The following is a 27280-nucleotide window of genomic DNA, read 5'->3' on the forward strand; positions in this document are numbered from 1 at the left end:
GCAATGCAAAGCGTCGGATGCGGTGGTGTAAAGCACGCCGCCACTGGACTCTAGAGCAGTGGGGACGCGTTCTCTGGAGTGACGAATCACGCTTCTCCATCTGGCAATCTGATGGACGAGTCTGGGTTTGGCAGTTGCCAGGAGAACGGTACTTGTCTGACTGCATTGTGCCAACTGTGAAGTTTGGTGGAGGGGAGATTATGGTGTGGGGTTGTTTTTCAGGAGCTGGGCTTGGCCCCTTAGTTCCAGTGAAAGGAACTCTGAATGCTTCAGCATACCAAGAGATTTTGGACAATTCCATGCTCCCAACTTTGTGGGAACAGTTTGGGGATTGCCCCTTCCTGTTCCAACATGACTGCGCACCAGTGCACAAAGCAAGGTCCATAAAGACATGGATGAGCGAGTTTGGTGTGGAAGAACTTGACTGGCCTGCACAGAGTCCTGACCTCAACCTGATAGAGCACCTTTGGGATGAATTAGAGCGAAGACTGCGAGCCAGGCCTTCTCGTCCAACATCAGTGTCTGACCTCACAAATGCGCTTCTGGAAGAATGGTCAAAAATTCCCATAAACACACTCCTAAACCTTGTGGAAAGCCTTCCCAGAAGAGTTGAAGCTGTTATAGCTGCAAAGGGTGGGCCGACGTCATATTTAACCCTATGGATTAAGAATGGGATGTCACTTAAGTTCATATTCGTCTAAAGGCAGAGTGCGAATACTTTTGGCAATATAGTGTATATAAAATGCTCATCTGTAAGGATCTTGGCATTCAGTTAGATTTTTTTCAGCCTATTTTTTTATTTCAATTTTATAAAAAAAAATCCAAGAAAATTGTGCAATTTGTACAAAATGTAATTAATACAAGCTAAAAATTTTAAGCTTTTCTCTTTTTTTTTATTTTATTTTTTTTTAAGATTACTCAATTTAATTTGGAATTTGGAATAATGGGATTTTGTTATGAAATAAAAATGCATAAAATTTAAATTCTTTTGAGTGTAGGACTGATAGCTGCAGATATGAGTGGTTTGAGTTACGACTGGGCCGACTGTAAAACCTTGACATATTCATTCCTGTCTCTTTAATGCATAGTAAGCTAATGATGAGCTCAGTTGAAATAATCAACACTTCATCAAACTCGTGACTCCAGTCAGGTCTCCTAAGCAACCAAATTGGCCCGGTTGCTAGGGAGGGTAGAGTCACATGGGGTAACCTCCTCGTGGTCACTATAATGTGGTTCGTTCTCGGTGGGGTGCGTGGTGAGTTGAGCGTGGTTGCCGCGGTGGATGGCATGTAGTCTCCTCACGCGCTATGTCTCCGTGGCAATGCACTCAAGATGCGCGGGTTGACGGTCTCAGACACGGAGGCAGCTGGGATTCGTCCTCCGCCACCCGGACTGAGGCGAATCATTACGCGACCACGAGGACTTAAAAGCACATTGGGAATTGGGCATTCCAAATTGGGAGAAAAAAAAAAAAACACTTCATCAAACTCTTCCTTCAGAGCTTTCAGAATTAAAACAAATAATACATCAAATGCAATGTGTGGCCTAAAGCTGATCAGCATCGGAAGGAAAGACTGCAGGTATGAGACAGCAGATACTTTAGGATTTATGAGGATGTGGAATTTTATAGTTTGTCTCTGAAAGTGCATGTGACTTGACTCTTCGGGCTAAAACAGCAGAGTGCTGCCTGCAGAAAGAGCTGCCCGCCTGATTTATGTAGCAGTATACGAGCAGTGTTACGGCAGCGCATGCACACACGCACGCACACACGTTGACTAAAGGCAATTCCTGCTTAGGGATCCAAAAACACACTAAAAACAGTGAAACTTTCAAGGACCACAAAAATGCAACTGCCACCACTGGATCTCTTAATACAGTTCATGCCTCAGGGAGTGCATTTATTTTGTAATAATTCATCGGCCTATTGTCAGGTATTCCTTGCTTTACACTCGTTTCCATATGAGTTATACTAAATGTGATGCAAACCTACATCAACAAATTGTTTCAAATATAGAAAATAAGAAGGCATTTTTCACCACATAAAAGAGAAGTTCAACATAAAGGCCCTAGTTATAGTTCACTTTTCTTTTCAAAAGCTGCATTCAGCAATAGGGGCAATACATCAGACGAAAAAGAGAAAAATAAAAACTCATGTTCTTACCATGGATTTGGTGAAGGGTCGTGCAAAGGTAAAGAGCAGGGTCATGAGCCACCAGCTGCGGTGGATCGAGGTGTACATCATATTTCCCGGATGTACTGCGTTACAGGTGATGCCATGGGGTGACATGCGGCGGTGCAGCTCGTTGGAGAAGAGGATGTTGCACAGTTTGGCACGGTTGTAGGCCAGCATGGACCAGTACTCCTTCTGTGGAGGTGAGAGAAGATTCAGATCCACCTTCTCACATGAGTCCAACAGATTTGTGAACCTTCAAAAACAAGAATTAAGAGTCAGCGAGAAAGGAACACGACAAAAACACACATAGGTGATTCAATTAGGACATTGGTTCTCAATGTGTGGAGTGCCATTCGCTGCAGTGACAAATACATGCAAGAATCAATGGAGTTTGTCCGCAATTTCTTCTTCTCTCCCACGTTAAATGGTAAACAAAGATGTTCTCGCATGTGTGCTAGATTCAAATGAAGGAAGGGCAAGTTTTTCAGTCAATTAAGACTTAAACTTCAGTCTGTTTCCCACACAATGCTATGGTATGACTTCAGAAGTCTTAAGCCACATACACACGTGCAGCTACTTTATTGCATGATGTCGCTAGTCTCTGTACTGTGAAGTCGCCAGTGCGCGTTCCTACTGCTGTCCACGCTATTGGTGGACTGCACGTCTGGCCATGTCTTTTGAAAATCTGATCACAGATGAGGCATTTTGCCAATAAAACTAAGTCATTGAGTTTTCTTGTCCCTAAAAAATGGATATTCTGCAGGAGACAGTGTTTTTATATAACCTGCAGCAGTGCTCAATGCATGATATCATTAGTAAGATTTTATAACAATGTACATATCAAACTCACTCAGACTGCCTACAGTTTCTTTTCCACGCATTGTTTTTATTATATCCATGCATGTGGTTACAGACGAATCAAACAGATGAGTGAAATCACTCACAGAAACTTCTCCTCTGTCTTGCCTGCACTCGACTCAATTATCTCAAAGGAGAAGGGTGAAGTGAACACCCTCATCACTCCTTTTGGTTGTCGCTCTAAAGTTAAACTTTTCTCAACTATGTCGTATCGCTTGCTACGCCCACATCTAGTCGCCAGAGGTCGCTGTCGCTCGTGTCGCCAGAAGTCACCATCTCTCATTGAAACTGAATGAGAACTAGTCGCTTTGTCGCTGGAAGTCGCTGCATGTGTACGGGGCTTTAAAATGTAGCACAAAAGAGATATGGACGACTTGAGGGTGAGGGTTTTTTTTTTTTTATATTTAGGTGAGCTATTCTTTCAACATTACTCTTGCAAAACAGTCTCATTTTTTTTATTTATATTCTGTGTTTAATTCAAGTTAAGCTCAATCAACAACATTTGTGGCATAATGTTGATTCCTACACAACATGATTTTGACTCATCCCTCCTTTTCTTTAAAAATAGCAAAAATGGAGGTTACAGTGAGGCACTTACAATAGACACTCGTGTATTATTTGAGCTGTTAAGTTGTTTGAATCATTTTTACTGTTGTTTTAGAGTTTTAGCATTTACAGCATTATACGGCCATGGCAATTTAGCTGTAAAATTGCATATAACGTTACACAGTAAAAATTAGTAAGTGATTGTATCACATTAACACACATACTGTTTATGTCATGTGGCTATGCTTTTGAAAATGTGAGTATTTTAATGTTTACGGATTGTCCTCCATTCACTTCCATTGTAAGTGCCTCACCTGTGGTCTTGTGGAGTCCATGCCTCGATGGGTCAGAACTGTTTTGATGGCACGAGGGGGACCTACACATTATTAGGCAGGTGGTTTTAATGTTGTAGCTGATCGGTGTATACCACGGTCTGTTCTAATACTCGATTTTGTTCAAACCGTTGAATGCACAGGTAGTTCCGGTCAGATTTAATCACCGGTCGACAACACAACATTACAAAGTAATGTAATGGAATTCAGCTTGTTTTGCACAGAGGGTGTGAGACTGAAATCAGAACCTATTAAATGTGTATTTCGCTGTACAGCAAGGTGATTTAACTGTGATGTGTTGTTTAAGTGCTGAAGTTCTACCTATAGCCACTAGAGGTCCCCTCATGCTCACCCGTCTCTGACTAATACGCTGAAGGAGAAGCGCTGTTTGTTTGCAGTTTAGCGCTACCGTGCAAGGACAAATTGCGATTTAATTAATTCAGTCAATCGTGCAGACTTGATGAGAAGGGTATAGCTGCAGGCATTGCTCAAAAAAGGGGCGGTCGCTCCAAACCGCCATTCAAGACATAGAGCCCCTTACCTAACCCTTTTACCTAACCTTAACTGAAAGTGGAAATGACGCCCCTTTTTGGAGTTGGCGCAGCCCCCTTTTGAAGTAACTCCGCCTTCTTTTGGATATTCTGCCCCCATTTAGAGGTCTCCAGCCTGCAGCTATACCTACTTGGCCTTGACGGATACCATACCGATGTCTCAGAGGTTCAAATCTGCAGGTTCCAAAGTGTTTTGAATGGTTTTCCCCTTATTATAGAGTAAGTGCTACTTTTACTGTCACTGTTTGTAAAGTCAGTTTTTCCACATTAATGTGAAAATGACAATGAATAAAAATTAAGTAATACATTTACTCTGGAGTGCCAACCCCTCTACATTTTGTGGATATTATTATTTCTGGATTGTGCATTTAAATTCACAGTTTTGACCAAGTGTGTGGTCACACTACTTTTTCTCTGTGTCTGATTTAGAACAAGCGGAGCTGCATATCTAACGGCCCTTAGATAACATTAACTGATATTTTTGATTATTCCAGTCAAAATTTGCACAGCAAAAAATATATATTACAGCTGTAACTATATATTATAGTTATAATTATATATTCTTCACCTCCACATCATGCATTTAAAATATTTAATGCACACCTAGCCGTGGATTATCCCATATATATATATATATATATATATATATATATATATATATATATATATATATATATATATATATATGGGATAATCCCATATATAAAAAATATATATATATATTTAAGCAACATCACCCGAGCCGCAGGCCGAGTGCCATAGGTAATCACAGCAGTGCTGATTTAGGGCCATATAGCATGACTGCGAGTGTGATATTGCTTATATACAACAGTTCAATGAAAAAGTACATTTGAAAAAAATTTGGAAAAACTGAGTACGGTCATAAAAACGCATTTGTGCTTGGAACTACTTTCTTACGCGACGGATTAGAATCTGCCATTGCTGGTTCAAACCAAATGATGCGTCCAAGCCTTTGTTAGTAATTCAAACATGTCACTTCAGAAATAGTATCATGGCTTGTGCTGTTTCTGCCAAGTTATTGGATAAACAAGGATGTGTGTGTGTGTGTGTGTGTGTGTGTGTGTGTGTGTGTGTGTGTGTGTGTGTGTGTGTGTGTGAGAGAGAGAGAGAGAGAGAGAGAGAGAGAGAGAGAGACGGAGCGTGTGCGATCACCTGTTGCCACTCCCAAGAAGAGATGTAGTCAGCTTTCTGAAGATCAGCTTTCTCAGTGGAAAAATAGCTGTCCAAGCGGGGGTATTTCACTATAAAAAGGGAGTCTTTCACTATAGAAACCGCAATCTCCTTTGCCATTTTAAACAGCACATCCTCTCCAATGTGGAAAGTCCGGTAAGAGGTAACTGCCTTGAGTTGTGTAATAAATCAGTCTATTGTGTCTCTCAGCTGTGATGAGCCGTAATGCTGGAGTTGTTCATTTAAAGCCGTTTAAAGCTATTTCCTAGCTTTAGTAGTGTAGTAGTAATACGAGCGATCATGGAGTGCTGTTGTATGTAAACACTGAGTGATGCTGACTCATTTCACGTCACCTAACTGGCTCATATTACACACAAAATTGATCTTTTGCCACCACCTGCTGGCTAACATATGTAATGTAAAAAAATTACATGTAAAGAGACACATATACAGTAGCTCTTAACACATCTGCACTGCTCTTGCACTTTAGTTTAGAATGGCATGAACACAAGCGAGCAAGTTATTATTTTATTTATTAATTAATCGTACAGAATAAGTTCAGGAATGTGCATTTGTTAAGTAAATAGGGTCAATTTTGATTCCATGTTGACTTTAAAGTCTGATTAAACTACTGGTAACCATGTTAACAAAGTTTAACAGTCAGGAATAGTCAATGGAGAAATGAAGTAAATGAGCTTTGGCAGTGCAGGCCTGGCTATATGCAAATCAAAGCTACGACATGATGTTCTTTAATTGGCTCTGACTAAGCTGTTAAACGCCAGATGTTTGACAAGCCCCTGAACACAAGCCATTGTATTTCCACTGTGTGTCCTTGTGTGTGTAAACAGTCCCAAGAAACAGTGAAATGAACTGTCCCTCCCCAAGTGTGGATCTGCGCCCACAATCGCATTCAACATTTACCTCTTAATTATGCACCTTACATAACAACCAATCAAAACATCACGTTTGCTGTTATGACAAGCTCATTGCGGCCCGTGTTGCTGTTTGGCATGGTACATCTCTGCTTGGGTAAACAACAACATCTGCAGGCGTCTTCTGTCCTGGGTGTTGCACTCTTCTTAATATTACTAAAGGTGTGAACTGTGCTGGAGTGCCAAGCTTGGGTATTAAAGGAGTAACTGTAGCTAAATAAAAATTCTGTCATTATTTACTCACTTTCATGTCATTCCAATTTGCATATTTTTACACTTGCAGAGAACCGATTTTGTATTAATGGCATCAACCCTATCATTACTTATCTTCACATGCCAAGTTTTAAGGGCAAGATCTAATGCAAATTACAACTTTCTGTCTGTTCTTCATACAATGCTATTATATGGCTTCTGGAAGAAGCCGCTATCAGCCGTGGTCTTGTTTGGAGTCGGGAGGCAAATGCCAATGCCCACCTGTACTGTCACTTAAACACAGATAAACGGTGCCACTCACTCAATTTCCCCAGCCCTTGTTCATGTTTTTTTTTTTTTTTCTCAGACTGGTTTTCTGTCGCTCGTTCAACCATGTCAAGGTTTAACTCGTGCTTAAGGCTTTAGAAAATATAATCTCTTCTGGGGTCAGAGGTCAGACGGTGAGCTCAAAGGGCACATATTAAAGGCAGTGAAACTGAACGATATGAACACTGAACATTATCAGGTGTATTAAAATGGGGGGTGGGTGGGATAAACTGTTTAAATGGAGGGGTAACTGAGACCACTGGAGAGATAGTTTGATAACAAGTTGAGTTTACTGTTTGGGGAGAGAAAACTGAGACAGTAAATCATTCTTCAATGGCACAGGGGGCTTGTTAATGTAATGGAGCCTCACTCTTAAAACAGATTATGACTATGCATTGGGGATAATGGGAAATATCTGAATGCCTCACCTGTGAGACTCTGACGAGACCACCACGACTCGAGCCGGAGCGGAGAGCCGCATGACGTCCTGCAGCAGCTGAACCAGGTGAAAGTGACCCAGATGACAGATCTGAAATGTGGATTCCAGGCCGTCCTCTGTCAGCATCCAAGGCTGTGTGCAGACCGCTGCATTACACACCAGAATGTGCAACAGTCTTCACAGAGAAAGAGAGGTGGAAATTTAATGAGAGATAACGACACTTTCTCTTGCAGGAGTAAACATGTACGTAAATAAGTGTCTTAATTACAAAAATGAATTGTGAATTATAACTGAAATCAACAAGCAATATATATTGAAATGTGTATATTGGCAATGTGTTATATGTGTGGTAAGTATGGCAGTTTACTGAAGTCTTCCCACAGAACCAGAGAAGCATTTAAGGGAGTTTCCATAACAATATGAACTGCTGAAAAATAAATAAATAAATAAACTACAATGAAAATGTACAGTATGAAATAATTGGTATTTATATAAAAGTATTGGTTTTTATATTTAAAAAAATTCAGTAACTTAATGTAATGGAACTTTGTGAAAATCGAGCTGAAAATTACAAAACATTTTAAAATCTCATTTTTATTCATAATTCATCAATTTATTTCAGTTAGTTTTCTTTATTATTATGACAAGTAGTTAGTAGCTGAATTCAACGAGGCATTGTACATAATATATAAAGTAATATTAAGTAAAATAACAATTGTGCAAATTAATTAAACAAGTAACAAGTAATATTAACTAATAATATAATAGTGCAAAACAAACTCCGAAACAAAACATATAAAAACAAAACAAAAAACAAAACTAAACAAAAAACACATAAACCTCAAATCCAATCTCTTCTAAAGTAAATCTGGGCAGACGTCATTCCTTCAGCGTGAGAAAGGGCAGAAATTTCCGGAAAGTCCTGAAAGATCTTTCCTTTGACAGAGTCGCTCCAATGGTGCTGAAATCACAACCGTACGGCAGAATAATCTGAATCCACCCCACCAATTTTTAATTTCTTCCATTAGAATTAATTACAAAGCCCACAGGCAATTTGTGTACTCCATATTTAAAACTGCCTGCACTATTAATTAAAAACTGGTTGCTGGAAAATTAATGGAGGAATTGTTATGCCCCTGCTTTAATGAGTCTTCTCTATGACATTAAAAAAAGTACACTTCATATATGCCTTCAGGTTCTGTGCTGTAGTGTGCATCACTGGAAACGCATGGGATCATGGGTAGCATGCATAGGCCACAGATACACATGCTTGCATTAGAAACACAAGGTGCTTAACAAAAACTGAACAACACATGTTCTAGATGAAACTGACCTTTAGAAGACCAATGAACATGCAGCATTAGGTTTTTTATTTGAATGTCTAAATAACAGTTTGACAAGGATATAAAAATGTGGCAAGTTACCGCTTGATTATATTTAATAATAATAATAATAATAATAATAATAATAATGATAATATTTAAATAATTTCTAAAAGCATTTGTTTTAATTTATAATAATAATAATAATAATAATAACTATATATATATATATATATATATATATATATATATATATATATATATATATATATATATATATATATATACACACAATTTAAATTATATTCATATTTAATATTTTTAATTATCAAAAAAAATCTACGTTTGTTTCAAGCACTATTTTGCATGGTGCTTTAGGATTATTATTAATGACAGGCAGAATTCGACCCAAATGTCTAAAAAGCGTTCACTGACGTTCTTGTTCAATTAGACGTGGGTAAACAACATCCCTCACAATAAAACACACATGAATGCTCAGCACAGCGCAGGATAGCCCAGAGGGCACCAAGACCCTCCGGGAGCCCAGAGAAAAGTTCACCCCCTGCTGGAAAACTCGACTCGCTGGAACATCAGCAGAAGAAACAGATCTACTCGCCTCCTCTGACTGACACATTCACAGTCATGGGCACAGCACCTGGCACACACACACACAGATCTCTGTGGGACTAAATGAAGCGTGGACTCAAAAGAGGGAGTGATTGTACCTGCGAGAGAACGCCATTAAACTTTATGACTTTCACACTGCCGGTTTAAAGCGTGTAATGGAAGACGAATATGTCTGTGATCGCTGGTGAGCAGAAGATAACAGATCCCATGGGCACGCTGCAAGACAGGAAGACTGTGGTATCGCCCAGGAAACCAGGAACACCGCAGCGGTACTGGCACCTTGTACTACAGTGCTTCAAGGGATGTTCCAGACATTTCTTAACATCAAATTCATAATTAAAGTAAATAATGTTAACATGAACATGTCAAAACAGCTTTACTGGTGGTGTTTGTTAAGGCAAGCGTTACTATTGCTCATTTAGCGTTAGTGATTTGAACAACCCTCTAACCCGAAGTATTAAATGTTGGTGAGTAACTCGTCACAGACCGTTTGTGCAACAGACATGAATGATACCTGAAAACATGTGGCTTGTTGAGGAGGGGTGTGCTATTGCTTTTCTAATTTCAGCCTGGCAGACGATAGAATGAGCAAACAATTACTATAGACTTAAAATGGGGGAACCGAGTTATATCTAAAGACCAGAATATCATTGAGACTTTGGGATGGGGTCTTTATTCAGTCAGTAACCACCAAGCATTCACCCAGAACACTCAAACAGCCAATTAGCAATGTATTAAAACCACTCTGCACACCTTAGTAACCTCATAGCAACAACCCAGAACACCCTAGCAACTGCATAGCAACCAACCAGAAAACAACCACCTATAACCTTGGCAAATACACAGCAACCACCCAAAAAATCCTAATAACCTCATAGCAACAACCAAGAACACCCTAAAAACCTTCCAGTAACACCCTAACAACCATCAGAACACCCTAGCAACTGCATTTCAACCACACAGAACACCCTAGCAGCAACCACTTATAATACCCCAGTAACCACCTAGTAACACAATAGCAACAACCCAGAACAACCTAGCAAACCACTAGTAATGCAGTAGCAGCCACCTAGTAGACCCAAACAACTGTAATTTGATGCACTATCAACCACCCAACCATAGCAACCACTTAGCAACCACCCAGCATACCCTAAAAAACACCCAGAACATCCTAGCAACTGCACAGCATTGCACAAATATCCAGACTTGCATACCTTGGCAACAGCATAGTAACCACCCATAACATCCTTGCAACCTTCTAGTATCACCCTAGCAACCAACAGAATACCCTAGAATCTTTATATGAATCACCCAGATCACCTTAGCAATCACATAGCAACCACCCAGAACACCCAAGAAACCACACAGAAACCACCCAGAACACCCTAGGAACCACCAGATAACACCCTAGCAACAACCAATAACAATCAAGCAACCGCATAGCAACCATTTAGAACACTGTAGTAACCACCCAGTACACCCTAACCACCGTATAGTAAAGCCCTGCCAACCACCCAGTACACCCCTAACAACTGCATAGCAATGTTTTAGCAACCACCCAGAACACCCCAGAACTCCTTACCAACCACCCAGAACACCTTAACAACGCACAAAAACAGCCCAGAACACCCTGGCAACTGCACAGCAACCAGACAGGACACCCTGTCCACCACCCAAAACACCCTTGCAATGCACTAAAACCACCCAGAACACCCTAACAACCACCCGGAAATCCCTAGTATTGCACTTAAACCACCTACAAAACCCTAGCAACCACCTAAATCACAATATCAATGCACTAAAACCACCCAAAAAACCCTAGCAACCACACACAACAATTTGTAATGCACTAAAGTCACTCAGAACACCCTAGCAACCACCCAGAACACCCTAGGAACTCCCTAGTAACAGACTGAACTAGAGTTGTCAAAGGTACTGGTACTTCGGTACCAAGTTGGTACAAAAACAAAACAAAAAAAATGTAACGATACCAGTGTTCCTGCAGTATCAGTAGTACAGAGCACCGACTTAATTCGGTACCCGCACACTGTTTGACTGACTACTTATACACTGAAATGTACAATTAATCTAATTAAAATCGTGATATGTTCTAGTGTGACTATGAATGGCTGCAATCTTATGAGCTGTGTGCTTTCAATGAATGTGAGAAGCAGACCGCTCATACACTGGAAACTCCACAGACACTGAGACTCATTTGTGCTTTATGCAATGACAGAGCAGAGCACTAATCCACTGTAAAGTGCGCAGCACATGCAGGCTATATATTTATTTAATTAAATCATAGCATTTGCACATTAACGATCACACTGAGCCATGTACCAAACTGTTTATCCATCAGAAGAAGTGAAGCTTCTGTCAAAACCATGTCAAAATTAAAGCTCGCGTCAAAATAAAAACGTGATACAAAATAAAATTTAGGCGCCTGAAATTGAAGAAATTGCAACTGAAATATTACAACTGTACAGTAAAATGTAATATTCACTGTAGTAAATTACTAAATACCAATTAATGACTAATGATAATAATAATAATAATAATAATAAAGAAATATATCATAAGCAAGAGTGCATTTGTACTGAATAAATGTTTGTTAAAAATTCAGTGGTATGTTGAAAAGTAGTTGTTCTATTTTTTTTCTTTAAGTTTAAGAATTAACTTGATTAAGCACTATTTTGATGATGAAATTAAGTTAAGAATTAAGAATTCTGGTGGGGGGAAAAAGAAGGGAAAAAAGGATCTGGGAGAAAATAAATCTCTCTTATGGTTTACTCACCCTCATGCTATCCTAGATGTGTATGCTATGTTTTCTTCTGCTGAACACAAATTATGATTTTTAGAAGAATATTTAAGCTCGGTAGGTCCACACAATGCAAGTGAATGGGTGCCAAAATTGTAAAGCTCCAAAATCCACATAAAGGGAGCATAAAAGTAATCCATATGACTCCAGTGTCTTAATCCATGTTTTCAGACATGATATGATAGGTGTGGGCAAGAAACCGATATTTGTATCATAAATTCTCCTCCCTGACCATTAGGGGACGATATGCACGAAAAATGTGAATCACCAAAAACAGAAGAAGGAGAAAGTGAAAGTGAAGGAAAAAGAACTTAAATATTGATCTACTGATCACTGCTGAAGACATGGATTTAACCACCAGAGTGGTCTGGAGTACTTTTATGTTGCCCTTATGTGGATTTTGGAGCTCCAAACTTTTGGCACCCATTCACTTGCATTGTATGGACCTACAGAGCTGAGATATTCTTCTACAAATCTTCACTTATGTTCAGCAGATGAAAGAAAGTCATACACATCTGGGATGGCATGAGGATGAGTAAATAATGAGAGAACCCTTTAAGCAATGCATACTTAATTGAGAAACACTTGAAGGAAACATGCATATCTTTTGATTTATTATTTACATTGAAATTTAACTTTAAATAGGCTAAAGGAGTGTGTTCAATAGGACATTACAATATTAGCATATTTTTGCTGTGGTGACGAAACTGGTATCGAGACTGGTATAGGTACGACTACTGAAATTTAGTATCGTGACAACACTAGACTGAACCCACCCAGAACACCCTAGCACTATAACCAGCCAAAAAAATAATAGCAACCACCCAGAACACCCCAGAATCGTGGTGGTACAGTATCGAGATTTAAATAGTCAAACACCACTCGTATTTTCTTCAGAAAATTAAAAAGTCTAGTTGTGGTTTGTATCTTTTCTGTTGAGAAAATAAAGAACAAAAAGTGGCCCCTGATGATGCAGTGGAGGTATTTTAAGCAATCGTAGCCCATAACTAGTCTTCATAGGAAGGAAATGGAGACAATTTCTTCTTAAGGAAAATCTCTCTCTCTATCAAAAGTTAATTTCTCTGGTCCATTTGGAAATGGGTCTCGGTGGGAGCCAGCATTGTTGTTTGTATGATAATCTTGCCGTTGTGTCGTATGATTTAACAACTCGTGCACATGGCACGCGCTCCCTCTGAGACGGCCCCCCGCCAGCCGTGTCCTCATAAGCAAAAAGCTAACAAATGGTTTTAATAGCTTAGCCCACATAATGTAAAAACTCCCTTTAAACTTATTAATGCGATCAGGGGGGTCTTCTGCAAATGTGCAATTTACACGTCAGGGCAAGGGTGGGCGGTAACGACCAAACGGGGAGGAATAATGCTCCATACTTACTTTAAAGAACCCCCAGGGCACGACCTTTGAACTGAGAATAATCTCTACCCATAAAAGAATGATTGCTTTTGTCTCGCTCCTCTCCGATCGGCCGTCATTAAGGGGCCGTGTTTATGAGCCGCAAAGAAAATGTGGGGCTAACAGAGAGATGCTTTAAAATAGACCGACACATATAAACAGTGTTACACAGTATACCGACAGCACCCACAATCGTGCAGTCATTACCAGAGGTACACTGGGGTAAAAAAATCTGAGCATAGTTGAGCTAAGCCCATCTGTCACAGGACATATCATAGTCTACGAGACCCGATTTTGGTCATAACTCAATTTTGAGAAAATGAGTAGTTACTGTGTTTTAGCTTGCCCAGCCGAATTCTGCAGATGTATACCATAAGCACCTTTTCGCACCAGGTGCAATTTTCTCCACAAGAAGTCAACAGGAAATCAAAACCGACCCTATTTAGTTTCTTTATACACTAGGGGTGTAAAAATGTATCAGTGCATCACAATCTATCTGACAAATACATTTTGTTACATTAATTTCAATATTTTTAAATCAATACAATAATGAATACTTAATGTGATACAGATACCATCAGAGATTACATGAGTACTTTTGCAACAGACGTGGAGCATGTGAGATTGAAGAAAAAAAACACTATAAAGGAAGAAAGTTCATGCCGCTGAGTTTATCTTTCGGTGTCATTATTCATAACTGTTTGTGTCCATTTAGCTTTGCATTGCAAAGTGTTCTGTGTGGTTGCTAGGGTTTTTTGGGTGGATTTAGTGCATTGATACTGTGATTTATGTCATTTCTAGGGTTTTGTAGGTGGTTTAAGTGCAATACTAGGGATTTCCAGGTGATTGATATGGTGTTCTGGGTGGTTTTAGTGTGTTGCAAGGGTGTTTTGGGTGGTGGACAGGGTGTCATGTCTGGTTGCTGTGCAGTTGCTAGGGTGTTCTGGGCTGTTTTTGTGCATTGTTAAGGTGTTCTGGGTTGTTGGTAAGGAGTTCTGGGGTGTTCTGGGTGGTTCCTAAAACATTGCTATGCAGTTGTTAGGGTGTACTGAGTGGTTACTAGGGCCTTTCTTCCTCAATTATGATATAGTATGCTTATATTGATTTTATATCTCCACAACATGTGTTATTTCTTAGTTTATTTACAGTTTAACCACAAACAGTGTTGGGTTTAATCTGATTACAAAGAAATTAGTTAATCAAATTAGTTTTTAGACGAAAAGTAGTGCAACACATTACATTTTAAATTACTGTAATCAGATTACTGACTTTCAATAAAGTGAAATACTGTAAGATAGTACATCAGTGCATTACTTGAGTTACACATACAGTATTTCTTAAATATTATAATTTATGTAGAATACATTTAAAATATGAATTATGTTAAAATGTACGTCTGTGTTTCTGTGACGAATTCATTATTTTGAATTTGTTAATAGGAAAAACAACTTTTTGTGAATAGTGTTTCAGAAAGTAACTTAAAGGAACAATTATTAGTAATAGGATACCTTTTCGACAAAGTAATCAGAAAGATAATTGTGGTGAGCAGGGCGGAGCCGAGAGCCGTCTGGGCAGAGCGAGGCCGGGAAGATAAGTGGCGAATGACTTTCACCTGCGTGCCACACCGGTCTCGCGTTCCAGTGAGGGGCGGTGGGAGTACTTAAGGAGAGGAGAGAGCGGCAGATGGGCGAGAGAGATGCGTGAAGCTGTTTGTGTGTAGTGTGTTGAGCTGAAAAGCCAACAGAGTTTATGTGTGGTGAAGCTGAAAAGCAAACCTTTTGTGTACTGCTGAAAAGCGGCCTTATTATGTGCGACAGAAAAGTGCAACAATAAATGTCTATGTGTTTTGTCAAGCCGGCCCCAGCATCCTCCTTTCCACGAACTGTTACAGTAATCTAATTACAATGTTAAAGGAATTTAAATTAATAATTTGAAGTGGATCACTTTTTGAGTAACTCGCCCCATACTCACCATGAATAGAACTCATGTAACATTCATAAAATGCATTAGTGTTACTTTTCTGTTTATAAATGCAGCCACATACATCAGCTAAACCTCCTTCGTCCTGAATGCATCTGTGACTCTAGTGCTCAAGTCTGTGCATGTGTGTGCTAAATTAAAGCGTCAGTTCCCCCAAAAATGAAAATGTTCTCATTATTTACTCACACTCATGATACCCCAGATGTGTATGACTTTCATCAGCAGAACACATTTGAAGAACAATAGAAAAATATCTCAGTTCAGTAGGTCCTTAAAATGCAAGTGGATAGTGATATGACTTTTGAAGCTCCAAAAATCACAGACCAATCTCTATTGTTGCGAAAATGATAAAAATGTAAGTACTTTTTAACTATAAATCAAAGCTTCCAGTAAGCAGCAGTGTGACATATTCGCATTGGCATGTTCACACATGAACTGACGCACGTGAATCACAGCTGGAAGAGCAGCGCTGTTTACAACTGAGTAGGAGGAACTCTGTACAGAAGCTTCATTGGTTTTGGTTTAGATCTGTATTTGTATTAGTTTGTTTTTCACAATGGTGCATTTGTGTGCTTATCCTGGATGTCTCAACCAAGAGAAGAACGTGAGATCATGTCCGTAACATGCCAACATGAATTCATCACACGAGAGACCGCGTGAACTCAGCGCTCTCGTGACAAGAACGTGCATACTGCTGCTGACCGGAAGCAATGATTTATGGTTAAAACGTATTTAAATACTGATCTTTTTCACACCAAATTTTGCACTGCATTAAACCATTGTGTCACTTTAGAAGACATTAATTTAACCACTGGAGTCGTATGGATGACGTTTATCCTGACTGTCAGTGATTTTTGGAGCTTCAAATGTCTGATCTCCATTCACGTGCATTGTAAGGACCTACTGAGCTGAGATATTTTTTCTTTTTTTTTTCTTCAAAAGTGTTCTGCAAAAGAAAGAATGTCATACACACCAGGGATATCATGAGGGAGAGTAAATGATGAGAGAATTTTCATTTTTGTGGGAACTATCCCTTTAAAAACACTCACTAAACTTTTTAATCTTTTATCTGCATATTTTTGAAAATAATTAACTCGTTCCAAAATAATTTAATCAAATCTGATTTAATTTAATCTTGACCAAATCGTAGATTTTACGATACATTGTAATCATTAAAGAATTGTAATCGAATCAAATCTTTAAAGCAAATATTTACACTCTTATTATACACTCATATATATGGTATAATTGACATACCCCTAAAATGGCATAGAAACAAAAACAAACTGGTTGGCTGGTTTAAAATTCAGTCAAATACTCTCTTCCAATCTAAGTGGATGGTTCTTAGCCAGAATAAGCTGCAATATGAATCAGACCTTTTGCTATTTAGTCAAAGGTCTGTCTATATAAAACCACTCAAAAACTGAAGAAAATTAATAAAGAGTTTTGCTGAATTTTTTGCCATCAACTTTCATCCGTAATTTGTGTCACTCTTGGTGTAAACAGGCCTCGAGTGAGGAATCTGTACCCACAAACAATCAATACTAGCCAAATGTTTACCAGAATTAAACATCATAGAAAATCAACTTCACTTTGCAGCATATGCTGTGTGACAGAGTTAATTAAACACTACCATAGTTGATGTGCACAAAGGAATGGTAAGTACATGGAAATATGGTTCCTGTGTCTACCTGGCCATACTGAAAAGAAGAACAAAGAGAACATGAGAGAGAGAAAAACGAAATAAATGAGCGAGAGGGAGAGACAGAGAGGGGGTTTACAAATGGCAACAAAAGAAAAGACATGGTACAAAAAGTGTAGAAAGCAGTGGTGATTGAATTAAGTTCCAACAGCAGTAATTGTTAATGTGTGTGTGTATGTTAGCAGTGCCTGCAGACATCTCGATGGATACAGAAACTCAAGAGGCGTGTCGCGGTCTCGCCAGCTGCCTGCTGCCATTCACACCTGAACACCCCTCCATTCTGATGAGAATTAATCTACTCCACCTCCTCAGGGACACACACACACACACACACACACACACATACACACACATGCACACACATCCTGGGAATAGCTAATGAAGAAATACAACCTTGGCAGGGTCGAGAGAGGAGATTCATTCATTCACTCATTCACTGACTCACTTACTCGAAAGCGACCACACTCCGGGTTTACATGCACAGTGTGTGTATGAAACATAGAAAATGAGGTGTGTTTGACTCAAGATGCAGAAGTCATCAAATGTCATGCAGCAATAAAAGTAATAACAGACCTTGCAGTTAACCCTTGAAAAATGCTGTAATGCAGGACAGAAATCTACCAGGTCATGTTGGTTTAACATGCTGTTTCAAATACTTGGCAAGCATCTATATAAAAGTACTAGGTCAGGTGCTGCTCAAAGTCATGACAGCATGATCGTATTTACGAGATGAGCGCACATGAATGCCAACACAATATCGTAATGAACCGATGGGAAACTCTCAAATTTCCTTGAGTTCACTGGCAATGTCATTGCAAATGTTGACAGTACAATTTAGTTTGAACACATTGAGAAATGTTGATAAAGATTCATTCAGATTCGTTTTTTGATTCTATCCCTGATTCGAAATGACGCATTTGAGCCAGTAAATGGCGAAAAATGTGCGTCTTTATGTGTTTTGTGGCAGTTATTGAACCACAAGCACTGAGTCTTTTGTGACCGAAAAAATTCTGACTATCCTAAAATTTGCATGTCTACAAATCTACTAAAGCTACATCTACTGTACATTAATCCGGATACATTTTTCTTTTTCAAAACATTCTCCGTCCACACTGCTGTTGTCAAGCGTTTTCCAAAAGTTGCTCATCCACACTGAAACGTATGAAAACTTCTAAATAACCTTACTGTGCATGCGTAAAATCTTCGTTGCATGTCTGAAACGCAATTGTCCACGTGTTCCGTCGCCAGACACCAATTCCGAGAAAACTTCCCTTCGTCTTTGAAGTAATGCAATGTGAATGTTGAACAAAGTAACATTTGTCTTTAGCAACACTATATTTCACAACGCTAAATTCACTAAAAGTGAATTTCAGGCACGAAAGTGCCGCTATAACATGGGCTGCCATCTTGATTGTTTTGGTTGAATGATCGCATGACTGCGTCACATAACAACAAAGATGGCTTAGTTTTCAGATATATCCATTTTCCTAGTCCACACTACAACATGAAGACGGTGTTTTCAAATTTATCCACTTGGGAGAGCGTTTTCAAAAAGCTCCATTTTCACTGACAAAAATGCAGTCTCAGTGTGGACGGAAGGCCAAAATGTAGAGAAAAAGATGTGTTTTCAAACGAAAACATATTAGTGTGGACATGGCCTAAGAGACATCAATAGACTTCAGAGTGTTTAAGCATTAATGTGTTTTCCCCATAAATGACAACAAAAGACAAATCTATAATTTTTTTTAACTGCTGAGTGCGAATTTTATCAAGCTATACAAAGAAGACAATAATAGCCTAAAACTTAATTATGAATTTCAATAACGTCCTTTAGTCATTGTAATGTGTGGTAGAGTCCCCCAGCCACTGGGGGTTGCATCAGGAAGGGAATCTGGCATAAAACCTGTGCCAAGTCAAATATGCAGATCCCGGATGGTCTGCTGTGGTGACCCCTAACAGGAGCAGCCAAAAGAAGAAGTCATCATTGTAATTGTGTTGTCATCAGTCAGTCTCTTTTCCTCAAATCATGTGGCTTCTTTTCTCGAAATTGCAAAACCGAACAAGTTACATGCTTCCTCCTCTCATTCAGTCAGTCAAAAGATCCTTGTTCACAAATAAGGTAAGATGACTGATATGCCCATTTCATTCACAAAAGAGTGTACCAGCACATTCAGTTCGTTCATGAACAACAAATCTCAGACTCACCAACTGGTTCAGTGTAGGGGTGTATTCATTCAGTGGATCAAACCAATGATATATTCCTTCACAGCACGTACTCGAATGCTATTGGCTTGCACTATAGTCAGTCTTTACAGGCAATAAAAGCCACCAGAGCAGTCTCACACTTCAAACTATACAGTACAGTTAATTGGCTTTAAAAGGGAGAGACTGTTGATAGAGAAGTTTGAGTCACTGTATGGAAGTAAACCAGGGTGGTACGTCAATTAAAAGATTCATTCAGAAACACAGATTCATTCACGAACAAAACAACACTAGCTACAAAGCTATAACCGTACACACTTAATGATTAGCCTTTTTGTGGTAGGTCTAAAAAAGCTTCCCGTCTTTGTTGGAAAAGAAATATGAAATTGACCAAAGCATATGGACGGTGCTAAGGGTGGGTTGGGCTTAAGCCCCAAATGCTAATGCCCAGATTGCCTTAATCATCTTGAAGTGGTGTCAAAAGTACAAGTATTTCGGTATCGTTCATAGTAGATATAAATAAATTTTGAATATTGGTCTTTCTACAGTATTGATAATACCAAATGCCGAATCATTCAGCACCCATGCGCTGTCTTATTGGTGATTGATTTACAGCACTCATGCGTATGTGCACGCATGCTAGAAGAGCACTCGCAGCTCACGATTGTGGCTGTGTGTGAACGGTAAAAATGCTTGTCTTGGTGAATAAGTCTTAGTTGGTCCATCCAGACGCAGTAAGTACCAAATATTTCGATATTTAACCCTGAAAACAAAGAGTAATGTGTACATATTACTCTAGGAATTTTCATGAGTCAAGAGCCAGTACATTTGCTTTTTTGCAAAGACACAATGCCATGAACCTCGCAAACTTTTGCAAATATTAGTTTTTCTCATAAGCACCAGTTTTAGCCTGTTTGCAGCCTGATTACTTCTAAACTAACTTAAAACACCCAACGAATCAATAATAAGCTGTAGGAATTGTCATTTGAACACACCTGTAAATTGTATGCAGTGTCATTTAAACTACGGTTAGCCAGAAGGGACAGTTTTAATCACGTTTTAAAGTACATAGTGGCTGTGTCTCGTTTGGAAGGCTGCATACTAAGTAGGACGCGTCCTTTGAAGGCTGCGGTATACAGAGTGTCCTCCTTTAAACAAGTCTCGTTTAAACGAGACGGCCTTCGTAGGACAAACGGAAATGGAACGTAACATGGTTGCTATGACAGCAAGCCACTCTTTAACAAGCGAGAGCGCTTTACGTTTACATTTATGCATTTGGCAGACGCTTTAATCCAAAGCGATTTACAGTGTACTTATTACAGGGACAATCCCCCCGGAGCAACCTGGAGTTAAGTGCCTTCCTCAAGGACACAATGGTGGTGGCTGTGGGGATCGAACCAGATCGATTACCAGTTATGTGCTTAGCCCACTACGCCACCACCACTCCACAGCTTTGAGTGAGAAGGTAACAAATTCCCTTTGGAAGGGAATGTATGAGGTAAAATTTAGGGGAGTTACATTTCAACTTTTAAAATAAAGTGTGTTATACTTCGATATTTCATCAAAGGATGGCCCCATACGAATACACCTTATTCACATCAGCACCATCTTTGATTTTTAATGGGAATGACAACGAGGCTGTGAGGGACAGACTTGCAGTCTCTTAAATGGCTTGAATGGTATAAAGCTGTACAGGTGCATCTCAATAAATTAGAATGTCGTGGAAAAGTTCATTTATTTCAGTAATTCAACTCAAATTGTGAAACTCGTGTATTAAATAAATTCAATACACACAGACTGAAGTAGTTTAAGTCTTTGGTTCTTTTAATTGTGATGATTTTGGCTCACATTTAACAAAAACCCACCAATTCACTATCTCAAAAAATTAGAATACATCATAAGACCAATAAAAAAAAACATTTTTAGTGAACTGTTGGCCTTCTGGAAAGTATGTTCATTTACTGTATATGTACTCAATACTTGGTAGGGGCTCCTTTTGCTTTAATTACTGCCTCAATTTGGCGTGGCATGGAGGTGATCAGTTTGTGGCACTGCTGAGGTGGTATGGAAGCCCAGGTTTCTTTGACAGTGGCCTTCAGCTCATCTGCATTTTTTGGTCTCTTGTTTCTCATTTTCCTCTTGACAATACCCCATAGATTCTCTATGGGGTTCAGGTCTGGTGAGTTTGCTGGCCAGTCAAGCCCACCAACACCATGGTCATTTAACCAACTTTTGGTGCTTTTGGCAGTGTGGGCAGGTGCCAAATCCTGCTGGAAAATGAAATCAGCATCTTTAAAAAGCTGGTCAGCAGAAGGAAGTATGAAGTGCTCCAAAATTTCTTGGTAAACGGGTGCAGTGACTTTGGTTTTCAAAAAACACAATGGACCAACACCAGCAGATGACATTGCACCCCAAATCATCACAGACTGTGGAAACTTAACACTGGACTTCAAGCAACTTGGGCTATGAGCTTCTCCACCCTTCCTCCAGACTCTAGGACCTTGGTTTCCAAATGAAATACAAAACTTGCTCTCATCTGAAAAGAGGACTTTGGACCACTGGGCAACAGTCCAGTTCTTCTTCTCCTTAGCCCAGGTAAGACGTCTCTGATGTTGTCTGTGGTTCAGGAGTGGCTTAACAAGAGGAATACAACAACTGTAGCCAAATTCCTTGACATGTCTGTGTGTGGTGGCTCTTGATGCCTTGACCCCAGCCTCAGTCCATTCCTTGTGAAGTTCACCCAAATTCTTGGATCGATTTTGCTTGACAATCATAAGGCTGCGGTTCTCTCGGTTGGTTGTGCATCTTTTTCTTCCACACTTTTTCCTTCCACTCAACTTTCTGTTAACATGCTTGGATACAGCACTCTGTGAACAGCCAGCTTCTTTGGCAATGAATGTTTGTGGCTTACCCTCCTTGTGAAGGGTGTCAATGATTGTCTTCTGGACAACTGTCAGATCAGCAGTCTTCCCCATGATTGTGTAGCCTAGTGAACCAAACTGAGAGACCATTTTGAAGGCTCAGGAAACCTTTGCAGGTGTTTTGAGTTGATTAGCTTATTGGCATGTCACCATATTCTAATTTTTTGAGATAGTGAATTGGTGGGTTTTTGTTAAATGTGAGCCAAAATCATCACTTTTAAAAGAACCAAAGACTTAAACTACTTCAGTCTGTGTGCATTGAATTTATTTAATACACAAGTTTCACAATTTGAGTTGAATTACTGAAATAAATAAACTTTTCCACGACATTCTAATTTATTGAGATGCACCTGTATAAATCTCCTAGATCACATTTGATTTTCCACAACTCATGTTGTCTGGAGTTCTTTGTATACTGAATGTTCTTGGACAGATTTTTATCAATGTTTTGTCTGATCCAAGAATCCAAAAACACTTTAAACTGCAGTACAGCCCATTGAACAGATGGTAAGTCTATCCCTCACAGCCTTGTTGTCATTCCCATTAAAAATCAAAGATGGTGCTAGTGTGAATAAAGTCTATTCACAGAGGTCTGGGCTAAGCCCTGAATATCCATTGACCCTAGAACTGTCCCTGCCAACACTTCTCAATTTTGTTCTGACCAAAATCACTTCAACGCACATCAAGTTGTAGTTAAAACTTCCAAACGGTCATATCTTGATGGTAACCATTCTGCTGTGAAACTCAGCCTACCTCTTGGTTCCAGCAAATGCAAGAGTTTCTGAAGGTTGATGGTTACCATCTAGACATACTACAGTACTACAACCTGATTTGGACTGCGATTTTTGTCTGAATACAATGAGCATTTTGGACAAATTCATATTAATTTTGCTCTTTCAAATACCAACAAAGAAATGTACACATTAACATTTGTATGGACGTCGCAGGAGGACTTGTAGGCAGCATTAGTTCCAGATCGACTCTAAAGGCTGAATTTTGCCCAGTCGACCACATTGCATTTCAAAGTATACTTTTCTGACTGCGATCGAATACAAACGCTTTCGACACTTGCACACTGTGACTGCTTTTCGATACTCTTTTAGTACAGTCAATGGTAGGCACATGTGCCGACGATGTGTACAGACAAAGTCACGCATATTTTGTGTGGCGCAATCACCAACACGATTAAGCAAAGTATACTTTGGCCTTAACACATCAGTAACTTTTGAATGAAAACTAGACCTCAATGGCTGCTTCTGGTGTGTTTGAATTAAGTTGGAAGTAAACTCTGTTGGAAGGTAGAAGACTAGCAGCAAGACTGAATACCCTTGACCAAGGGATGAAGCTGCACTAATTGCGAGTAGTTTTTCCATAAAGAACTGAAACTCACAAGTGATAAATTAGATTTACACCTCTTGACTAAGTGGCCAGAACTGACAACCAAGTCCCAGGTCAAGTCTAGGGAGGAAGCCCCCTATCTGGGACAGACCCATTGTCTATTGTAGTGAGCAGTGTCTGAAGCAAACTTCACACTAACTGTGGGTCACTGGACTAAATAAAAGCTTTGGGTCCCGAATGGCGTAGAACTAATGGGTTAATCTCTCTCTCTTATTAAAGGCTATCAGCCTCCATTATGAGTGGACTGGCCCAGATGTGTTTGGAATGCTGAGGCATGGAACAGGGAGAGATCTGGACAAGTCTGAACTGTCACTTTAACCAGCCAGCACTGAAAGACAATGTAAAAAGGAAAACAAATGTAAAAGGAAAATGCAAAATGTGCGCACATACATGGCAGTACTGTGACTGTACACAAATATACAGTATATACAAATCCAGCCCCCAGAGTTGCACAAAGTGGGAAAGCCATAGACTATGCACTCTATACATCATGCTCCATTCCAAAACTATGAAGGCATCATTTTAAGGAATCAAAGTTAATCGCCCGAGTCTGACGCACTTAGGCAGTAAATTTTGCTGCCTTCAAAGAAAACAAATTTTAAGACAGCATCATATGTATCCTTTACAGAGAAGGTAAAACCATAAAGAAGCTATCAATCTAAAATGGTGGACAAAGCAAGAGAAATGTACTTGTGCAACAAAATTTGAAGCAGCACAATGAACAGAACAGAACGCATTTTTAAAAGTTCTTTCTAGCCAGACACATACAAAAAATTGGTGTTCCTGTGCAAGATGCAGAAAAAAATAGCATGATGTGGCGCAATGGTCAAAGACGTCTGTTTAGTGCCTGTTTGCATATAAAAACAAATGAAAATCAGTGCAGACAGATACAACAATTCTTAGAACAGTGGTTCTTTTAAAATTATTACAGGGTCGACGAAATGACCTTTTTTTTTTTTTTTTTGTCCAGATCTTTCAAATTGACACAAACAATTATTTAAATAGAACTTTGAAGAACATGGTTTCAATTACTGAGAAATGTGTACCATTTTATAAAGTAAAAAATGACATGTCTCGTAACTGCATTGAGACAAACATTTTGAAAGTCTCATTAAAAGCTGAAATTCTTAAAAAAGAAATGTTGGCATGAGTAGGGCAGAATAATCTTGCATTCTTATTTCTTAAAAACAACTGTTTAAAAAAAATAAATAAATAAAAAAAAAAAATTGTCCACCAAATCAAAGTCAGATGGTGTAGTCCAACAAGTCAGCACCCTTTTTGATGTCATGTAAAAAAAAACACAAAAAAAATGTTTTTTTTTTTTATTATTGTTTATTATTATTATTATTATTATTATTTAATGTATGTGACATTGTTAAAGTCAGTATTTTTATATATTATTATTATTTTACTATGAATGTATTTTTTTCCACACACACACACACACACACAAAATAATATATGAAACAGCATGGACACAAATATTATATTTCTACGAACTTAAACTATATTTTTTAAATATTTCTCATTTTTATCACCTTGGACAACCTTACTTGTCAATGACCCTTAAAATAAGTTTAAAAATTATAATATAATAATCTTACTTGCTACAATATATATATATATATATATATATATATATATATATATATATAAATGTATAAAAAGCTAAAAGTCTAAAATCAAGATGTAAAACATGACATCATATTCCTTTTTGGTAATTCAATAACTCCCTAAAACATCTGCTTTTATTGAAGAGCATACAGTTCTTGAAACCTCTTGAATCACACAATTAACCATGTTAATTATTTTAATCTCTTGACATTCCAAGTCTATGTTAGTAAAATTGGACAAAAAGCAGCTTTGTCATTATTACAGCAGAAGTACCAGAGGAAATGTCTTGGCCAATATGAGTGGCCTTAAAATATGGTCTTGGAAAATGGACAGTAAGGCAGCACAATAGCTCTTGGAGCCCTAAACACTGGTTTTAATCATGGTCACTTTCAGCAGCAATGTTTAGAGATCATGGTCAATTAACACACTTCATGTGGGTGTGAAGAGAAGCGATCGAGAGAGTTGCGCTCTTTAAGTAGGGTGAACGAGGTGGGGGTTGGTTTGGCTCACGGACAGGGCGGGGGTCACCTCCAGGGGTCTGGCTGCTGACCAAGCTGCTGTCATGCCCTAGGGCCAGCCAGGGGCCAGATGAGTCCAGTAGCCCCTCGAGGGCCAGAGGACACCAGCAGTATCTACACATGCCCCATACAACCAGGACGTCACCTCTAATACTGCAACACACTAAATATGGACTGTGAGCTAATGGAACGGTGAAGGACAAAGCTGTTGCTGCAGTATGAGAATGAACCAAGAATAGCACCTGATTCACAACATTTCAGTATAAACAGATGAGAGCTTTAATTTAAAAGCAAAAATGGAAAGGATCAGAGCAAACCTGAAATCAACAACATCAAAACAGGAATGACATTTGATTAATAATAAAATAAGAAGACATTTAGTAAATAGGTATTTATTAATGCTAATATTTTATATAATCATACTTTTTTATCATTATTGTTTGTATGGTTTGCCATTTTGTCACTTGTATTTATAGGAACAGTGACAGAGGACAGGAAATGATGGGGAAAGGATGAGAAAACATAATATGTCAAACTGTACGTGTGTCTCCCATCTGAGTCCTTCATGCAAGTTAACATGACTTAGGTGACTAATTACTGGGAGTAAATAAACTTGCCAGCTCACTGTTGACTTTACAAAGAACTGCAACATTGCATTGTTTAAATTGAATTGTCAAAATCATAGTCTGGCTGATGTACGCAATGTAGCATGCATGATTCAAATTAAAGACTCCTAGAAGAAATCAAAGTCTACTGAAGAATACATTATACAAAAATGATCCATGGTTTTACTACTGTAACCATATTTTATCCATGACATTTGTAGTATAGCCACTGTAACATTTCATGAAAACCAAAACTATGGCATTATAATCATTCTGCCACCCCCATGGTTTCACTATAGTAAAACTGCAGTAACTGTTTTTTTTTTTTTTTTTTTTTTTTTGTTGTTGTTGTTGTTGTTGTTGTTGTTGTTGGTAGAAACAATGATTTTAAAAACCATGGTACATGTACCCAAATTAACCATCTATAGATTCTAAAGTCATATATTAATATTTGGGCTGCCAGTCTTTGCCTGAAAACCCCTGAGCTACTACATGTCTTCCACAGTTCATGTGAATCTACACATCTTCACAAAGCAGAGCAAACATTCGAGACACATCTAAATTAAATCATAATTGTGCCTCATTAGCCTAATTACTGATCGCTACAGCTCACCATCAAAAA

General features: G+C 38.8%; 1 protein-coding gene across 2 annotated transcripts in view; it reads right to left on the reverse strand.

Annotated features, from left to right (window-relative positions):
• Positions 1-27280, reverse strand: part of LOC127437465 (WW domain-containing oxidoreductase) — a 346983-nt gene that overhangs the window by 221231 nt on the left and 98472 nt on the right. For both annotated transcript variants that reach the window (XM_051692403.1, XM_051692404.1), the window contains exons 7-8: positions 7531-7716; positions 2162-2426 (exon numbers count right to left, since the gene is read on the reverse strand). In XM_051692403.1, the coding sequence (XP_051548363.1) occupies positions 2162-2426; positions 7531-7716 (451 nt within the window). The remainder of the gene's footprint in view (positions 1-2161; positions 2427-7530; positions 7717-27280) is intronic.

Source organism: Myxocyprinus asiaticus, chromosome 48 (assembly GCF_019703515.2).
Source record: "Myxocyprinus asiaticus isolate MX2 ecotype Aquarium Trade chromosome 48, UBuf_Myxa_2, whole genome shotgun sequence".
Lineage (NCBI taxonomy): Eukaryota > Metazoa > Chordata > Actinopteri > Cypriniformes > Catostomidae > Myxocyprinus > Myxocyprinus asiaticus.